Source organism: Talpa occidentalis, unplaced genomic scaffold (assembly GCF_014898055.3).
Source record: "Talpa occidentalis isolate TD23 unplaced genomic scaffold, MPIMG_talOcc4v2.1 talOcc4.8, whole genome shotgun sequence".
In the NCBI taxonomy this organism is placed as follows: Eukaryota; Metazoa; Chordata; class Mammalia; order Eulipotyphla; family Talpidae; genus Talpa; species Talpa occidentalis.
In genome coordinates this window covers 67,289,685-67,307,227 of record NW_023605194.1, presented here as the reverse complement: position 1 = coordinate 67,307,227, position 17,543 = coordinate 67,289,685, and the positions used below count along the sequence as shown (strand labels likewise).

Below are 17,543 nucleotides of genomic sequence, written 5' to 3'. Positions count from 1 at the left end.
GTAATTATTACACACTAAAGCTGCTGAAACTCTGTTTTCCCTGCAAGCAGGCCCAGCTGGGTTGGCCACCTGGTCTCTGTGCTCAAGTCCTGATTGCCAGGTCTGTGCCCCTCTGCCCTGGGGTGGGCATCCCCTACCCAGGCATGCTCCTCACAGCTGCCCACTCCTAGCCTGTGGATCTCCCTGCCGTTCCCCCACTGCTTGCCCCTCTTTGCTAATGCAGGCCCCTATCCAATTTCTAGTCCCCAATGCCCCTCCGATGACCACCTCAGCACCTCTCTGGGGTTCCCAGGCCTCTGCACTGCCCTCCCTACAGCCATCCCCCAAGGCCAGTGGCATTCTAACCTTGCTCTCACCAGCCAAAGTCCCCTTCAAAGCTTTCATGCCTCTGTTATAGGCCCTTGCCCACTGCCCCAACATTCTGTGCCCTTTCACAACCACCCCTCCAGTACTGCTCCCCTCCCACTATGACCAGCACCTGGCCCTCCATACCCACACCCTAACCACTTGGGCAGGGGCTGGGTCAGGGCACATAGCTCTTCAGAGACTGAGGTCCACTGGCCAGGTGGCCCCTGTGCTTGCAGCCAGCTCCAAGGCCCATATTAGACCATATGGCTCACCTCCAGCAGGAGCGTGTCTGGCAGGTACCGGTCCTTCCAGTGATCAAGGAAGACCATGTCCAGTGTGTCCACGTCACATTTCTTCTTTAGCTGGGGGATGATGTCTTGAGATGCCCCAAGGATAACAGTGACCTGGAACAGTGCTGTCAGTGACTGTACCCAGAGGGGGCAAACAGACCACCCAGCCTAGACAACCACACAAGTATCTCCCAACAGTTTTGTGGTTCTGGGGAGATGCGTCCCTGTGCTCTACCCTCCTCCCTCCAGGGGCAGCCTTAGGACTTTCCTGCTCCATGGAATAGGGTATGTGCCCTGACCCAGCCCCTGCCCAAGTGGTTAGGGTGTGGGTGTGGAGGGCCCTCTGCAGAGGGTTCTGTGAAACCTGGCCTGGGAGGCACCTTGGAGCATGACCCTTTGTCTTGCCTTCAGTGTCCACCTCAGTCACCCAGGTTGAGTATTGTACCCTGTCCTGCAGGCCTGCAAAGTCCAGCATCTGCTGGGTGATGGTGGCGTAGTCGGGGTTGAACTCGATGGTGAGCAGTCGGGCACCAGGAGGTAGCAGGCGGCCCATACGGACGGCTGAGTAGCCACAGTAAGCCCCCAGCTCCAGCAGCACTCGGGGTTGCTTTTCCCGCACCACAGCATCTACAATCTCTCCTGTGGTGGATGGGGTGAGGGTGAGTGCCCCAGAGGAGGGAGCAGGGCTGCTCCCAGACCTGGGCCTGCTTCTTTCCAACTGAGCAACAGCCCCTGCAATGTCTGCCTCAGCCTTCCCCCCCCCAGACCCCAATGCACACATTCTCCGAGTTCTCTCAGGCTTGTGTGGCTTTGTACACATTGGGCCCTCTCTCCTACCATTCCTGACTAACCCCAACTCATCCTAACCCAGAGTCACCTTCTGTGGATGCCCCACCTCACACTGCCCAAGTGCTGCACTTGGCACCTTCCTGGCTATCTCGATCTAGACACTGAGGTGTCTGGGCAGTGGGGGTCACATCCACCCTGGGGGCTGAGTCCAGCACATGACTGTGCTCAGGCTGGAGTCCAAAGGTTGGGACACACCCTCAGGGGAGGGCCCAGGGTCTGGGTGAGACAGAGTCCAAGGGGTCCCACACACTCATGCTCCGCTAGGACTCAGGAACCCCCTGCCCACCCTATGCTGACACCCAGCTCTGCTGAATGGAGCCCTAATATCACCACTCACCAGTGTTGGCTGAGCTGGATGGTGGCAAGGGAGCCCTGAACCATGGTTTTTGTCAAAATTTGTTCCTCCCCATGGGAACAACAATACAGAAGAGGAGTCATAACAGGTCTTTCCCACATGAACTGTGCAACCCAGCCTGGGGGCCCTATTCCACGCCCACTACCTATAAGCCAGGCCATCCACATTTTTTAAGCCCCCCTCATTCAGTCCCTCCCTACCCACCTTTTTTGTTGCCCACGTTCATGGCCCATTCCTTCTGAGAACAGTAGGCATCGATAGCCTCTATCACACTCTGTGGGTCCCCGGCTACAGCATGCTGCAGCACATGGCGCAGGATGCGCTGCTCCTTGCTGTTGCCCATGAGCAGGTTGCAGACGTTCTGCAGGACCCACTCATTCCATAAGACAAAGAGTAAGCCCCGGCATCTCAAAAAGAGCAGCAGTGTCAGCAGCAACAGGCCCAGCAAGAGGGTTGCCAGCAGTAGGAATGAGGCCTCCAGCATCTGTGATAGGACGGGTGGGGTGGGAAGAGGAGAAAGGGGGAAGGAGAGCAGGCTTTTGAGTTTGGTGGCTGGCCAGGTAGCCCGCGGCCAGCAAGGCCTCTCCACAGCATTAGTGCAGGCCTGCCCCAGCTGGCCCCTCCATCCACTCTTCAATTTTGCAGTGCTAGTATTGCCAACCTGGTGCTGATGGGGGCCCAAGGCTCAAGAGGCTCACCATATACCCCAGTTGCCTAGGCCATGACAATGCTGGGGTAGCCAGGGAACCCTCCCCGCCCCCCTTCCCTGATCCGAACAGCTTCCTGCTCCTGGGCCCACACTTCAGGTGAACGGAGGTGGTGTGGATCTGGCAGACCCCTGGTGGTGAGCCGCTGTCCTGACTGCAAAGGGTACAGACCCATAGCCACTCTCCTGGGGGTCAGCCACACAGGGTGTGTCTGTCCCCATCACAAAGAAGGACAGCCCTGCCTCTTGTACCAGAGTGTGACACTTCAAGCTATACTAGCCAGTTACAGTCATGTGAATTCCTCCTGGCAAACAATAATTTGGACAGTAGCCCAAGCTACAATCTCCCCGTCAGAGGAGATTGGCCCCAGGGTCCCTGGAGACATAGCAAGGCTGAACACCTTGGCGGTGGGCCTTCTGGCCAGCTCAGAGAAAGTTCACAAAATTTAGGGCAATGTTCATGACTTCAGGCCAGAGAGCTTAGCATATAGGAAAGGATGAAATAGGAACATGCTTTACCCAGGCTGGTGCGACTCAGTTTCACTCACGGGAAAGGGTCTCAGGATACAGCTTCCTGAGAACCCACATATGGAAAAACATCTGGGACAATAGGCAGGGGAGACCCCTCGAGAACAGCTCAGGACTCCAAACCCCAATGCCCTAGACAAGAAGGGGGCTCGACAGACAGCAGTGGATGCACAGGAAAGCTAAGGCCTGCCCCAGGGGCAGTGTGAACACTCAGACTTCTAGGGGAACTTTAGCAATGTGGCCTATTACACAAGGCAGAGTGAACATGAGTTCAGCAAATCAGAACTGTACATACAATGAGCCCGAATCCTTAGTTCACGCCCCTGCTCTTCTCTGCTCCCAATGGCAGTGGAATCTTAGATGTAGTACCAGTAGCCAGGCAACAAAAGAAAAATAGGGAAGTCGAATTTTACTAAAATGAAAAACTTCTGCATCAAAGGATATTATCAAGGGGGCCAAAGTGCAACTCCAGAAGGGAAGAAAATAATTGCATACCTGATACAGGTTTAAGATCCTACATATATAAAAAACTCCTACAATGCAACAACAACAAATAACCCAATTAGAAAATGAGCAAAAGATTTAGATAAGCATTTCTCCAAAGATAGATACAATGGTCAGTAAGCACAGCAGCACTAGCCATTAAGAAATTGCAAGTCAATAATCACAAAGATCTACAAAGAGCTTATGAGACTCACCAAAAACAAAGTAAACAATCCAGTCAAAAAATGGGCAGAAGAGCTAAAAAGACACTTCTCCAACAAGGAAATGCAAATGGCCAACAGGCATGTGAAAAAATGTTCAACATCACTTGTAATCAGGGAAATGCAAATCAAAACCACAATGAGATACCACCTTATACCAATGAGAATGGCACATATTTAAAAAAGAAAACTAGCAACAACAAATGTTGGTGAGGATGTAGAGAAAAAGGAACTCCTACACTTCTGGTGGGAGTACAAACTGGTCCAACCACTATGGAAAGCTATGTGGAGGTTCCTCAAACTACTAAATACGGAGCTTCCATATGACCCAGCAATTCCACTCCTAGGAATCTACCCAAAGGACACCTGCACCCCTATGTTTATAGCAGCACTTTTTACAATAGGTAAGCTATGGAAATAACCCAAATGCCCAAAAAATAGATGACTGGATCAAGAAGATGTGGTGTATATATACATAATGGAATATTGCTCAGCAATCAAAATAGATAAGCTCATGACATTCACAGCAACATGGATGGAGCTAGAAGGGATCATGCTCAGTGAAATAAGCCAGAAAGAAAAAGAAAAATACCAGATTGGTTTCACTTATAGGAGGAATGTAGAGGAAACAGGGATGGGAGGGAGTATAATTATAATAAATTAAAAATAAAATTCAACGGGCAACTATAAGGCAGAGACATTCTGCAGGGGAGGAGGGAGAAGGATCAAAAGGGGTCGGAAGAGCACAAAAGGGACTATGGTGATGGGACACAGGTGAGTTGGTGGTGGGAATTTCATGGGGATGACACCTGAGGGGAGAAAACATACATTGTACAAGAATGATGTTAAATAAATAAATAAATATATATATATATATAAAATGATTAAAAAATTATTAAAAAAAAGGAAAGAAATTGCAAGTCAAAATCACAACGAGATGCCACTTCACAGCCACTAGGATGGCAATTTTCAAAAGCAAACCGTGGGAAATAACAAGTATTGGAGAGAATATAGATGAACTGGAATGTCTATGCATTGCTAACAGCAATGTAAAGTGGTACAGCTGATAACAGGAAAAACAGTTTGGTGGTAACTCAAAAAGTTAAATATAGTATTACTATATTTCCAGCAATTCCGCTGTTAGGTGTATACCCAAAATAACTTGAATTTGGTTCAAGGACTTGAACTGATATTTTTACGCCAATATTCACAACGCATTCACAACAGCCAAAAGTTGGAAACAAGTGTCCATCGATGAATGAATAAATAAATGGGGTATGTCTGTGCAATGGAATATTATTTAATTATTAAAATGAAGCACTAACACATGCTACCACATGGATGAACCTTGAAGACATTATGCTAAATAAAATAAGACAAAAAATACTGATTCTACAAATATGAAATATCTACAGAATATTTAGAATATTCTAGAATATCTAGAATCCAGAGAGAGAAAGAGGAGGACTCCACCTACAGTATGACAGAATAGCAAGGTCCTCATAAACTTTCCTCTAAATACAACTATAGAAAAAATAATTTTGGGGGCCTCCCTGGTGGTGCCAGGGGTTAAGACGCAGCACTATGAAGCTACCCACAGCCACTGCAGGGCAGAAGTTTGATCCCCAGACAGGGAGGTGACCCACATGGCGCAGCAGACCTCTCCTGACTCGCCTGCTGCTCCCCTCAGCAGTGTATCTGCCTGTTCTGTTCCCCACTCTGTCTCTGGTGAATTCTCTCGTACCTCAGTTCTTCTATGCGTAAATAAATAAAAAGAAAAAATAATTTTGCTTTCAGAAAATTTCACTATTTCATCACCAGTGATAGAGAACTGACACATGCAAATCTTTCGCTGAGGTTGGTGACTCACTTTTTTTTTTTTTAAGATTTATTTATTTATACAAGCACTGGGTACAGTCAGAGGCACAGGAGGGTGAGAGAATTCACCAGAGCCAGAGTGGAGAATAGAACAGGCAGAGTGATGAAGTACACTGCTGAGGGGAGCAGCAGGCAGCAGGAGAGGTCTGCGCGCCACTTGGGACCCTCGCCCAGCAGCTGGGGATAGAACAGGTGCTGCAGAGACTGCGGGCAGCTTCGCAACCCAGTGCTCAACCGCTGCGCCACCGGGGAGGCCCTGGTGACTCACTGTTAAGGTGAAGCAGGGAGACAGTAAGGAAGTTGTGGCTAGGGCGGTGGCCTTATCAGCTGAACAAGTGGGACTGGGTATAGATCATATGCCGGGAATTTCATTCATTGAGTGGGAGTGCAGACCTACTCACAGGGCATTGGGATGGTTGGTTCAGCTGCAGAAAATCTGGCTGCTGGCAGCATGGGTGTTGAAGCCCCTCTCAGTCCCCACTGGAAGACCTAAGAGAGACCTGCAATACCTTGTATGTTGTGGGCCTTGCACCACACACACAGAAGAGCAGCAAGGAAGGGGGGGCCTTAGCACTTGGACTCTGAGAAGTAATGAACAGGATTTGCTTTGCAAAGCAAGAGAAAAGTCAACACAGTTCTCTCTGATTGAAATAACCCTTCCCACCACACTGATACAGAATCCATGGACCTCAGCATAGGATCCTCTCTCCTTCACCCTGCCACCAACTTGAACAATACAAACAAACAATATTAGCGTCACAGTGCCCCAACTGGAAAACGCAAAGACAAAACATGCCAAGGAGACAAGCATCTGAATCCAGTTCGGAAAAGTTGAAAGAGAAACATAGAAGTCCAGAGAGCTAGGGCCTCCCCTGGTTGCACAGACGGTTGAGTGCAGCACTATGAAGCTGTCCATGGCCTCTGCAGCGCTGGTTGGATCCCGGCCAGCCAGCGAGGGTCCCACGTGGCGTGGCAGACCTCTCCTGTCACGCCCGCTGCTCCCCTTAGCAGTGTATTTCGTCAGTCTGCCTGTTCTGTTCCCCACTCTGTCTCTGGTGAATCCTCTCACCCTCCCGTTCATCTGGCCTGTACCCCGGTTCGTGTATAAATAAATCTTTAAAAAAAAAAAAAAAAAAAGTCCAGAGACCTATACAACGGACACAGGATTTGAAGACCAAAACAAAGATTTTAGGATAACAGCTCTTTAAAAATCCCAATGAATTTCCAAAAGACAGGCAAAATGGGCAGATGCAGGATCTTAGAAAAGATCCATGAACACAAAGTGTTCTTCACTAAAGAAACGTAAGATATTAAATACACACGCACATGTATGCCTGTTCTACATGAAATGATGACAAATACAGAAAGCATGTTAAATATATTTAAGCTGGTAGGAGAGAAATTTTTGGAAACTAAAGCTACAAGTATACAAATCACCCAAATGCAAGAAAAGAGAATACATAAGACTGAGGAAAAACCAAGAAACTCTACAAGAAGTATCAGACCCCATGGGAAGAGAAAACATGGAAGAGAGTGGAGAGAGAAGGGAGCAGAGTCCCTATTCAAAGAATTAATAGCTGAGACTTAGCCCCAATCCTAAGGAAAGAAATGAACATGGATGTACAGGAAGCCAAAAGAACACCCACATTTCCAAATGCAAAATGACCTTCACCGAGACACATCATGGTTAGATTAACAAAGATCAAAGTACATCGATTAGGCTTCTTTATTTATTTTTTTTTTTGTGGGACCCTTGTGGGCGGCGAGGGAACGAACCGGCGCTGCAGAGGCTGCGGGCAGCCTCGCAGCCCAGCGCTCAACCACTGCGCCACCAGGGGAGGCCCTACATTGATTAGGCTTTAATCAGATTTTTCATCAGATACCATCAAGGCCAGAAGAGAGTGGAATGGTATATCTAAAAATCTAAAAGGTGAAAACCATCAGTCAAGAATATCCTACCTGCAAAATTATCACTCAAATATGATGGAGAAATAAGGGCTTTCCCAGATGACAAAACCAAATGAAGTTTACCACCACCAGACTTGGCCTAAAAAAAAAAATTGAAAGGCATTTTTCTACATGGAAAAAAAACCCAACAACCACAACACCTTTAGCATGTTGATAAATGGTAATACAGAATGAGAAGTATAAACAAGAATACTACGAGGCAAAAGAAAATATTAAAGGGAAGGCATAAAAGGACAGAATCTGTATAGTAAAATGATGATGAGTCAGTACCAGAACAAAAGAGAACATTTTAGATACAGAGTTTGGAATGACCCTATTGGTTTTTTTTTTTATGTTTTTTAAAAAATGTTTTATATAATTCTTACATCATTTTTCATTTTTGCACAATGTATGCATTTTCATTTTGGTTATATTCCCCATACAATTGCACCCCCCCTTATTTTGACCCTAATCCTTCCTCTCCCCACCCCACACTCCCCCACAAAGTGTGTCTCTGTTCCATAGTTGCTTGTTGATTTTGATTTTTACTTTGTAGTCTTTTTCCTGGTCCCTTATTTAGGTTTTCTAAATTCTTGCTATGAGTGAGATGATCCGGTATTTTTCTTTTTCTTTCTGATTTATTTCGCTGAGCATGATCCCTTCTAGCTCCAGCCATGTTGCTGCAAATTGCATGTGTTTATCTTTTTTGATTGCTAAGTAATATTCCATTGTGTATATGCACCACATCTTCTTGACCCAGTCATCTATTTTTGGGCATTTGGGTTGTTTCCATAGCTTAGCTATTGTAAATAGTGCTGCTATAAACATAGGGGTGCAGGTGCCCTTTGGAATTAATGTTTCTGTGTCATTTGGGTAAATACCTAGGAGTGGAATTGCTGGATCATATGGAAGCTCTATCTTTAGTAGGTCAAGAAATCTCCACACAGCTCTCCATAGTGGTTGGACCAGTTTGCACTCCCACCAGCAATGCAGGAGCGTTCCTTTTTCTCCACAACCTCACCAACATTTGTTGTTACTAGTTTTTTAATATGTGCCATTCTCACTGGTGTAAGATGGTATCTCATGGTAGTTTTGATTTGCATTTCCCCATTTGCAGTTCCTCTTTGGAGAAGTTTCTTTTTACTCTTCTGCCCATTTTTTGACTGGGTTATTTTCTTTGTTTTTGTTGAATCTCATCAGCTCTTTGTAGATTTTTGTGATCAGTCCTTTATCATTAGTGTTGTGTGAAAAATGTTCTCCCAGTCAGTGGGGTTCTGTTTGTTTTGGTTATTGTCTCTTTTGCTGTGCAGAAGCTCTTTAATTTGATGTAGTCCCAGCTGTTGATCTTTGCCTTCACTATCACTGCTTTGGGTGATGTGTCTGTAAAGATGTCTTTGAGGTGCATGTCATGTAGGGTTTCACCTATATTTCCTTCTATATATTTTACGGTTTCAGGTCTTATGTCTAGTTCTTTTTTTTTTTTTAAAGATTTATTTATTTATTTATTTATTTATTTATTTATTTATTTATTTATTTATTTATTTACACATACAAGCACTAGGTACAGTCAGAAGCACAGAAGCGTGAGAGAATTCACCAGAGTCAGAGCAGGGAACAGAACAGGCAGACAGATGAAACACACTGTTGAAGGGAGCAGTGGGCATGGCAGGAGAGGTTTGCACGCCATGTGGGACCCTCGCTGGCAGCCGGGGATCGAACTGGGCACTGCAGAGGCTCCGGGCAGCTTTGCAGCCCAGAACTCAACTGCTGCGCCACCAGGGGAGACCCTATGTCTAGTTCTTTACTCCATTTTGAGTTGGTTTTTGTGCATGGTGTGAGGTAGTAGTCAAGTTTCATTCTTTTGCATGTAGCAACCCAGTTTTCCCAGCACCATTTACTGAACAAACTTTCTTTGCTCCAGTGCATATTCTTTGCTCTTTTGTCAAATATTAGTTGACCATAAATATGTGGGTTCATTTCTGGATTTTTTATTTGGTTCCATTGGTTGTTGTATCTGTTCTTGTTCCAATACCATGCAGTTTTGATGATTATGGCTTTGTAGTATAGTTTGAAGTCTGGGAGTGTGATGCCTCCATTCCCTTCTTTTTTTTTAGGAGAGCTTTGGCTATTCGGGTTTTTGGTGCTTCCATATGAATTTTATCAATAATTGTTCTATTTCTTTGAAGAATATCATTGAAATTTTTATTGGAATAGCATTGAATCTGTAAATTGCTTTTGGTAGGATGGCCATTTTGATAATGTTAATTCTTCCAATCCATGACCAGGGGATGTCTTTCCATTTCTTTGTGTCTTCTTCTATTTCTTTCAACAGTGTTTTATAGTTTTCTTTGTATAGGTCCTTTACCTCTTTTGTTAGGTTTATTCCCAAGTATTTGATTTTTTGTTTGTTTCAGTAATAAAAGGGATTTTTTTTTATTTCTTTTTCTTCAGATTGATTGATTGTGTATAGGAAGGCTTCTGATGTTTGTGTGTTGATTTTGTATCCTGCCACTTTATTAAACTGAGATTAGTTGAATTAGTTTTTCTGTGGAGTTTTTGGGTTTCTCTATGTATATTATCATCTGCAAATAGTTATATTTGGATTCCTTGTATGTCTTTCTCTTGTCTTATTGCTCTGGCTAGGACTTCCAGTATTATATTGAAAAGCAGTGGTGAGAGTGGACATCCTTGTCTTGTTCCAGATCTTTTTTTTTTTTTAAAGATTTATTTATTTATTTATACAAGCACTGGGTACAGTCAGAAGCGAGGGATGGTGAGAGAATTCACTAGAGCCACAGCGGGGAACAGAACAGCCAGAGTGACGAAATACACTGCTGAGGGGAGCAGTGGGCAACCCTCCCTCAGGGGCGGGGGATCGAACTGACACTGCAGAGGCTGCAGGCAGCTTCGCAGCCCAGCACTCCACCGCTGCGCCACCAGGGGAGGCCCTTGTTCCAGATCTTAATGGAAATGCTTTCAGCTTTTCGCCATTGAGAATGATACTGGCTATGGGCTTGTCATATATGGCCTTTATGATTCTGAGGTATGTTCCTTGTATCCCGAGAATTTCAAGGGTCTTTATCATAAATGGGTGTTGTACTTTGTCAAAAGCTTTCTCAGCATCTATTGATATTATCATATGGTTTTTATATTTCTTTTTGTTGATGTGTTGGATAACGTTGATTGATTTTCGGATGTTGAACCATCCTTGTGTCCCTGGAATGAATCCTACTTGGTCGTGGTGAATTATCTTATGGGTACATTGTTGGATTCTGATAGCTAAAATTTTATTGAGGATTTTTGCATCAGTGTTCATTAGGGAGACTGGCCTGTAGTTTTCCTTTTTTGTGTTGTCCTTGTTCGGTTTTGGTATTAGTGTAATGTTGGCTTCATAGAACGTGTTTGGTATTGTCCCTTCCTTCTCAATTTTTAGAAAGAGTTTGTGAAGGATAGGCACTAATTCGTCTCTGAATGTTTGGTAGAATCATTTGTAAATCCATCAGGTCCTGGGCTTTTGTTTTTGGGGAGGTGTTTGATTACCATTTCAACTTTGCTGCTTGTAATTGGTCTGTTTAGATGTTCTATTTCTTCTTTATCTAGGTTTGGGTGATTGTAGAGTTGTAGGAATTTGTCCATCTCTTCTAGATTGTTGAACTTTTTTGCATATAACTTTTTATAGTAGTTTCTGATTATTCTTTTGATTTTTGCTGTGTCTGTTGTGATTTCTCCTCTGTCATTCGTGATCCTATTTATTTGTGCTTTCTCCCATTTTTCCTTTGTGAGCCTGGCTAGGGATTTGTCTATTTTATTTAATTTTTCGAAGAACCAGCTTTTGGTTTCATTGATCTTTTGGATTGTTTTTTTAGTTTTTATTTCATTTATTTCTGCTTTGACTTTTATTATTTCTTTTCTTCTACTGGTTTTGGGGTTTTGTTGTTCTTTTTCTAGTTCTTTTAGCTTTGAGATTAAGTTGTTTCTTTGAGTTCTCTCTTGTTTCTTGATGTGAGCCTTTATTGCTATATATTTTCCTCTTATTACTGCTTTTGCTGTGTCCCATACATTTAGGAAATGGGTGTCCTTCTTGTCATTCAACTCAAAGTATTTTTTTATTTTTTCTTTGATCTCCTCATTAGTCCAGTGGTCTTCCAGTAGCGTGGGCTCCAATCTCCATGAGGTAGGAGAGTTCCTTGCCTTCTTTTTGTGGTTTATTTCTAGTTTGATGCCTTCATGGTCAGAGAAGATGGTTGGTATGATTTTTTTTTTTTTTATAGAGGCATGCTTATTTATTTATTTGTTTGTTTGTTTTTTTTTTTTTTATACAAGCACTGGGTACAGTCAGAAGCACGGGAGGGTGAGAGAACTCACCAGAGCCAGAGCGGGGAGCAGAGCAGGCAGAAGGACCAAAGTACACTGCTGAGGGGAGCAGCGGGCGGCAGGAGAGGTCTGCGCGCCATGTGGGACCCTCCTCCCGTGGCCGGGGAGCAGCCGGGGGATCGAACCGGCGCCGCAGACGCCGCGGGCAGCCTCGCAACCCAGCGCTCAACCGCTGCGCCACCGGGGAGGCCCGGTTGGTATGATTTTAATCTTGGTGTACCTGTTGATGTTTGTCTTGTGTCCCAGTATGTGATCGATCCTGGAGAATGATCTGTGTGCACTTGAGAAAAATGCGTACTCAGATTTTGTTGGGTTTAGTGTTCTATAGATGTCTGTTAAGCCCATGAGCTCCAGATCCTTAATATTTAGAGCTTTAGTGTGCTTACTTTTTGTCTCGTTGATCTATCCATTGCTGATAGTGGTGTGTTGAAATCTCCTATTACATATGTGTTTTCTCTAATGTCTGTCTTCAGAGATGATAATAGTTGTCTGATATATTTTGGTGCTCCTTCATTTGGTGAGTGTATGTTAATGAGTGTTATTTCTTCTTGAGGTATTGTCCCCTTGTTCATAATGTAGTGATTGTCTGGATCTCTTTTTACCTTTTTGAGTTTGAAATTTGTTTTATCTGATATAAGTATAGCTGTCCTGCCTTCTTTTTTGGTCCATTTGCTTATAGGATTGTTTGCCATCCTTTTACTTTGAGCCTATTTTTATCTTTTGTAGTTAAATGTGTTTCCTAGAGACAGCAAAAGGTTGGGTTTTGTTTCTTAATCCAGCCTGCAACTCTGTGTCTTTTTATTGAAGAGTTTAGTCCATTTACATTTAGAGTTAGTATTGATATGTTAGCATCTGTATTTGCCACTGTGTTTGTCTTTCCTCTGATTTTATTTATTTATTCTTTTAATAACTTTTCTTTTTGGCCTTGTTTTTCTGTTATTCATCCCTCTGTTGGTTCTGGTTTTAGGGCTCCTTGTAGTATTTTTTGGAGTGGGGCTTCAGTCGTAATGAAATTCCAGAGTTTCTGTTTGTCTGGGAAGGTCCTTATTCTTTCTTCATAGAGGAAGGAAAGCTTTGCAGGTTTGAGTATTCTTGGTTGGCATTTGTTGTCTTGAAGCCTGTTGTCTATGTCCCCCAACTCTCTCCTTACCCGTAGTGTTTCTTCAGGGAAGTCTGATGTCAGTCTTATTGGTTTTCCTTTGTATGTTATCTGTTTCTTCCCTCTTGTCAGCTTCATTATTTTTTTCTTGTCTTGGATTCTTGGGAGCTTTACTATTATGTGTCTTGCTGTATTTTTCCTCTCATCATGGAAGTTTGGCGTTCTTCTTGCTTCTTGTATGTCTATTTTCAGCTCCTTCTTCACGTTTGGGGAGTTCTCTTCAGTTATTTCCTTGAATATTTTCTCTGTTCCTAGGTCTCTCTCCTCTCCTTCTGGGATTCCTATAACTTAATATAAATTCCTATTTGTACTTCCTTTCCTCATGGAGTCAGATAGTTCCCAAAGTCTTTCTTCAGTCTTTTTCATTCATACTTCTCTTTCCTTTTCTGTTTTGGTTCTTTTTATTTCTGTGTCTTCAAGAGTGCTTATTCGTTCTTCCATTTCCTCTATTGTTATCACTGCTTTTCCAAGCATTCTTTGGCTCTTCTGTTAATCCTTTGATCTCCTGCATTTCCTTCATTTCCCTCTTTAGGGACTCAGTTTCATTCTTCTGAGCGTTGTTTTCCTTAATGACTTCTGTCAGTTTTTCATCACGGCAATTTTAAATTCTCTTTCTGGAAGGCTCAGAAGTTTTTCCAAGTCGCTGTTGTTGCAATCTGGTGGGTTTTTTCTTTTTGTGGTGTGTCTTTTTCCTGAGGAGTTGCTAGGTTGCATGTGGTTTTTCTTCTCCCTGCTGCCTGTTTTCTAATTTGTCCTATGCATTGGGACACTGTGTCGCTGGTACTGTCCGGCATCTTTTGGTGTGCTCTTTCTGGGATTTCGGAAACTGGTGGTCCAATAGAGTTAAATACTGTTATGCCAGAAGTCCAGTGAGACAGTGGTACTTTGAATATGTTAATGGTCACTGTCACAGAATATCTCCTCCTTCTGTGTTTAATTCCAAAGGTGTGTCTTGAAGTCCCACAGACTTCCCTGGAGGTGGGCCAGCTGGATTGCACTCTGAGCTCCAAATTGTTGGATCCCCCTCTGGGCTCCAACTCCCTGCCAGGCGGGACCAGGCTTGTGGGGGCTTTCAGCTCACCTCTGGCTGTGCAGGGAGCTTCTCCTGGTTTCAAGCAGTCTTTATTGAAGGAAGGTCCCTATTCTAAAATGGCGAGTTGGAAATGCACTTTCCTGCTCGCGTGCGTTCTGCCCCAGCAGTGGATGCCTGCTCCCTCTCTGGGGTTGGACTGCTGGCCAGAAGGGGCCTGGTATGGGGGTGCTTCCCAGCTCACCTCTGGCTGCACAGGGAGCTTTCTCCTGGTTATAAGCAGTCTTTTTTTTTTAATTTTTTTTTTTTATAGAGGCATGTTTTATTTATTTATTTGTTTGTTTTGTTTATACATGCACTGGGTACAGTCAGAAGTGCGGGAGGGTGAGAGAATTCACCAGAGCCAGAGCGAGGAGCAGAGCAGGCAGAAGGACCGAAGTGCACTGCTGAGGGGAGCAGCGGGCGGCAGGAGAGGTCTGCGCACCATGTGGGACCCTCCGCCGGTGGCCGGGGAGCAGCCGGGGATCCAACCGGTGCCGCAGAGGCCGCGGGCAGCTTCGCAACCCAACGCTCAACTGCTGCACCACCAGGGAGGCCCTATAAGCAGTCTTTACTGAAGGAAGGTCCCTATTCTAAAATGGCAAGTTGGAGACACACATGGAATGACCCTATTGTAATCAAAAAAACAAAAACCAGAATAGAGCACTTTAGAGGAAGAAATGAGGAAACAGAGAGGACCACCAGGGAAAACCATCCAAATGAAATGTCAAATAAAAACACTTGGAAAAAAGAAACAAATATAAATAACCAGGAAACAAATGAAAGAACAGCAGTAAATAAGCCTCACATAGCAATAATCACCGTAAGTGTCAATGGTGTGATTTCCCCTAAGTGAAAGACAAACAATGACAAGTTGGTTAAAAAAAGCATGACCCAGATATATAACACATACAAGAAATTCACCTAAGATCTAAAGGCAAAGAATCCACAAATGAAAGACTGGAGTAAATATTTCAAGCTAATGACACACGGGACTAAAGCAGGAACCACTATTCTCATAGCTGTAAATGAGTCATTCAGCCAAAAAAGGTAATTAGGAATACTATATAATGATCAAGGGGACAATCCATCAAGAAGATATAACTATTATCAATCTTTATACTGCCAGGGCCTCCTTGGTGGCACAGCACTATCAAGATATTGCTGGCCACTGTGGCATGAGTTTGATTCCTGATCAAAGCTAACCCACATGGTGTAACAGACCTCTCCTGTCTCACCTGCTGTTCCCCTCAGCAGTGTACTTCAGTACACCTGCCTGTTCTGAGCCCCACTGTCTCTGGTGAACCTCTCACCCCTTGCACCTCTGATCTACACCCCAGTTCCAGTATACATAAATAATTAAAAATAAAAATCTAGAAAAAATATTTACATAGCCAAGACCAGTGTACCTGTAGACATAAAATAACTATTAATAGAACTAAAGCAAGACCTTGGCAGCAACACAGTAACAGGTGGGGATCTCAACACACAACACCCAGGCAGAAAGTAAACAAGGAAACAATAGCCTTAAATGAAGTGCTGGATTAGATGGAATTAACAGACAGCAACAGATCCTTCCATTCCCAAAGAAATGAAGCCACATTCTCCTCAAGTGCACATGGAACTTTCTCAAGGGTTGGTCATAGGCTGAAATACAAAATATGTCTCAAAAATATATCAATATTTAAATTCTGTCAAGGATCTTTTCTGATCACAGTCTAAAGACAGCAATCAGTGACAAAAAGAAATCTGGAGGAAAAACCTCCAAAATGTGGAGAAAAAAAAAAAAGGTTTTGAATACTTCAGGGTGATGATGAAATCAAAGGAGAAATAAAAAATTATCTGGAAGCCAAAGAAAGTAAAGCACTACTAGGCCCTATAGGATACTCTAAAAGTGATATAAAGAGGGAAGTACAAAGCAGTACAGGCCCACATCAATAACAAGAAAAGTCTCAAATTTTCTAACTTGACATCTGAAGAAAAAAAAAGAAGATAAATGAAACAATCAGTAAGAGAAAGGACATAACAAAATGACAGCAGAAATATGTGAAACGAAAACCAAAAGTATACAAAAGATCAATGAAACCAAGAGCTGGTTTATTAATAAGAAATGAGATAACAGCAGACCAATAAAGGAGAGAAAAAAAAGATCGTTATTTGTTTACTCAAATGACAGTGAATTGATGCCAGCCCACAATATACAAGATTAATGAAGCCAAGAGCTGATCTGTTGAAAGGATAAACAAAGTTGACAAGCCCTTAACTAGGCTCATAAAAAAAAGAGAAAAAAAAATTTAAAAAATCAGAAATGAAATAGGCAATACAACAGACACCACAGAAATACAAAGGATCATAAGACACTACTATGAATGTCTATGTGCAAACAAATTGGACAACCAGGAGGAATGGACAAATTTGTAGACTCAGACAACCTCCCAAGACTGAGCCAGGATGAAATAGAGAGCTTGAACAGACCAATCACAAGCACAAAAATTGAGAGTAGTTAAAAGGATCCTTAGGAATAAAAACCCAGGACCAGCTGGCCTCACTGGTGAATTCTGCCAAAACTTCCAAGATCTAATACCTGTCCTTCTTAGACTCTAGAAAAAAATTGAAGAGGTGGGTGGAGGGGGGACTCCCAAACACACTTTGTGAGGCCAACATTATCTTGATGCTAAAATCATGCAAGGATAGCAGAAAAAGAGAAAACGGTAGATGGTATCCCTGATGAACACAGACACAAAATCCTAGTCAGAGCAGTTAGATAAAAGACAAAAACTGGAAAAGAAGGAGTGAAACTATCACTATTCACAGGTGGTATGATAACATACACAGATAATCCAAGTTTACCTAAAAAACACTAAAAAATGCATGCAGTAAAGTGTCAGGATACAAAACCAATATACAAAAACCTGTTGTTTCTAAATGGTAACAATAAATGGGAAGAAAGAGAAATTAAGAAAAAAAGCCCATTTACAATTGCACAAAAATGATGAAATACCTGGCAGTAAATTTGACAAAGGGTCAGGGTGAAAGCTCTATACCTGAAAACTGTTGGATGCTGTCAAAGGAAATGAAGACACAAGGAAAGGGGAAGATAACCTGGGTTCATAGATTAAAAGAATAAACATAGCTAAAGTGGCTACCTTACCTAAACCAATTTATAGATTCAATGCAATGCTACCAAAACACCAGTGACATTTCTTGAGGAAATAGAACAAATATAAAATGTGTATGGAACCACAAAAAACCCTGAATAGCTAAATTGATCCTGAAATAAAAGAAGAAAAATGGAGGCCTCACATTCCTTGCCTTCAAACTGTACTACAAAGCAAT

The 17,543-nt window shown here is 43.2% G+C and overlaps 2 protein-coding genes across 4 annotated transcripts in view; one reads left to right on the top strand and one right to left on the bottom strand.

Annotated features, from left to right (window-relative positions):
- Nucleotides 1–17,543, bottom strand: part of COMT (catechol-O-methyltransferase) — a 66,913-nt gene that overhangs the window by 13,053 nt on the left and 36,317 nt on the right. For 2 of the 3 annotated variants that reach the window (XM_037497112.2, XM_054690230.1), the window contains exons 2-4: nucleotides 2,047–2,326; nucleotides 1,084–1,277; nucleotides 621–752 (exon numbers count right to left, since the gene is read on the bottom strand). In XM_037497112.2, the coding sequence (XP_037353009.1) occupies nucleotides 621–752; nucleotides 1,084–1,277; nucleotides 2,047–2,326 (606 nt within the window). Of the gene's footprint in view, nucleotides 1–620; nucleotides 753–1,083; nucleotides 1,278–2,046; nucleotides 2,327–2,503; nucleotides 2,731–17,543 lie in introns of those variants that run through there. The other variant, XM_054690231.1, reaches the window with a different exon arrangement.
- Nucleotides 1–17,543, top strand: part of ARVCF (ARVCF delta catenin family member) — a 64,410-nt gene that overhangs the window by 31,500 nt on the left and 15,367 nt on the right. The window lies entirely within an intron of this gene.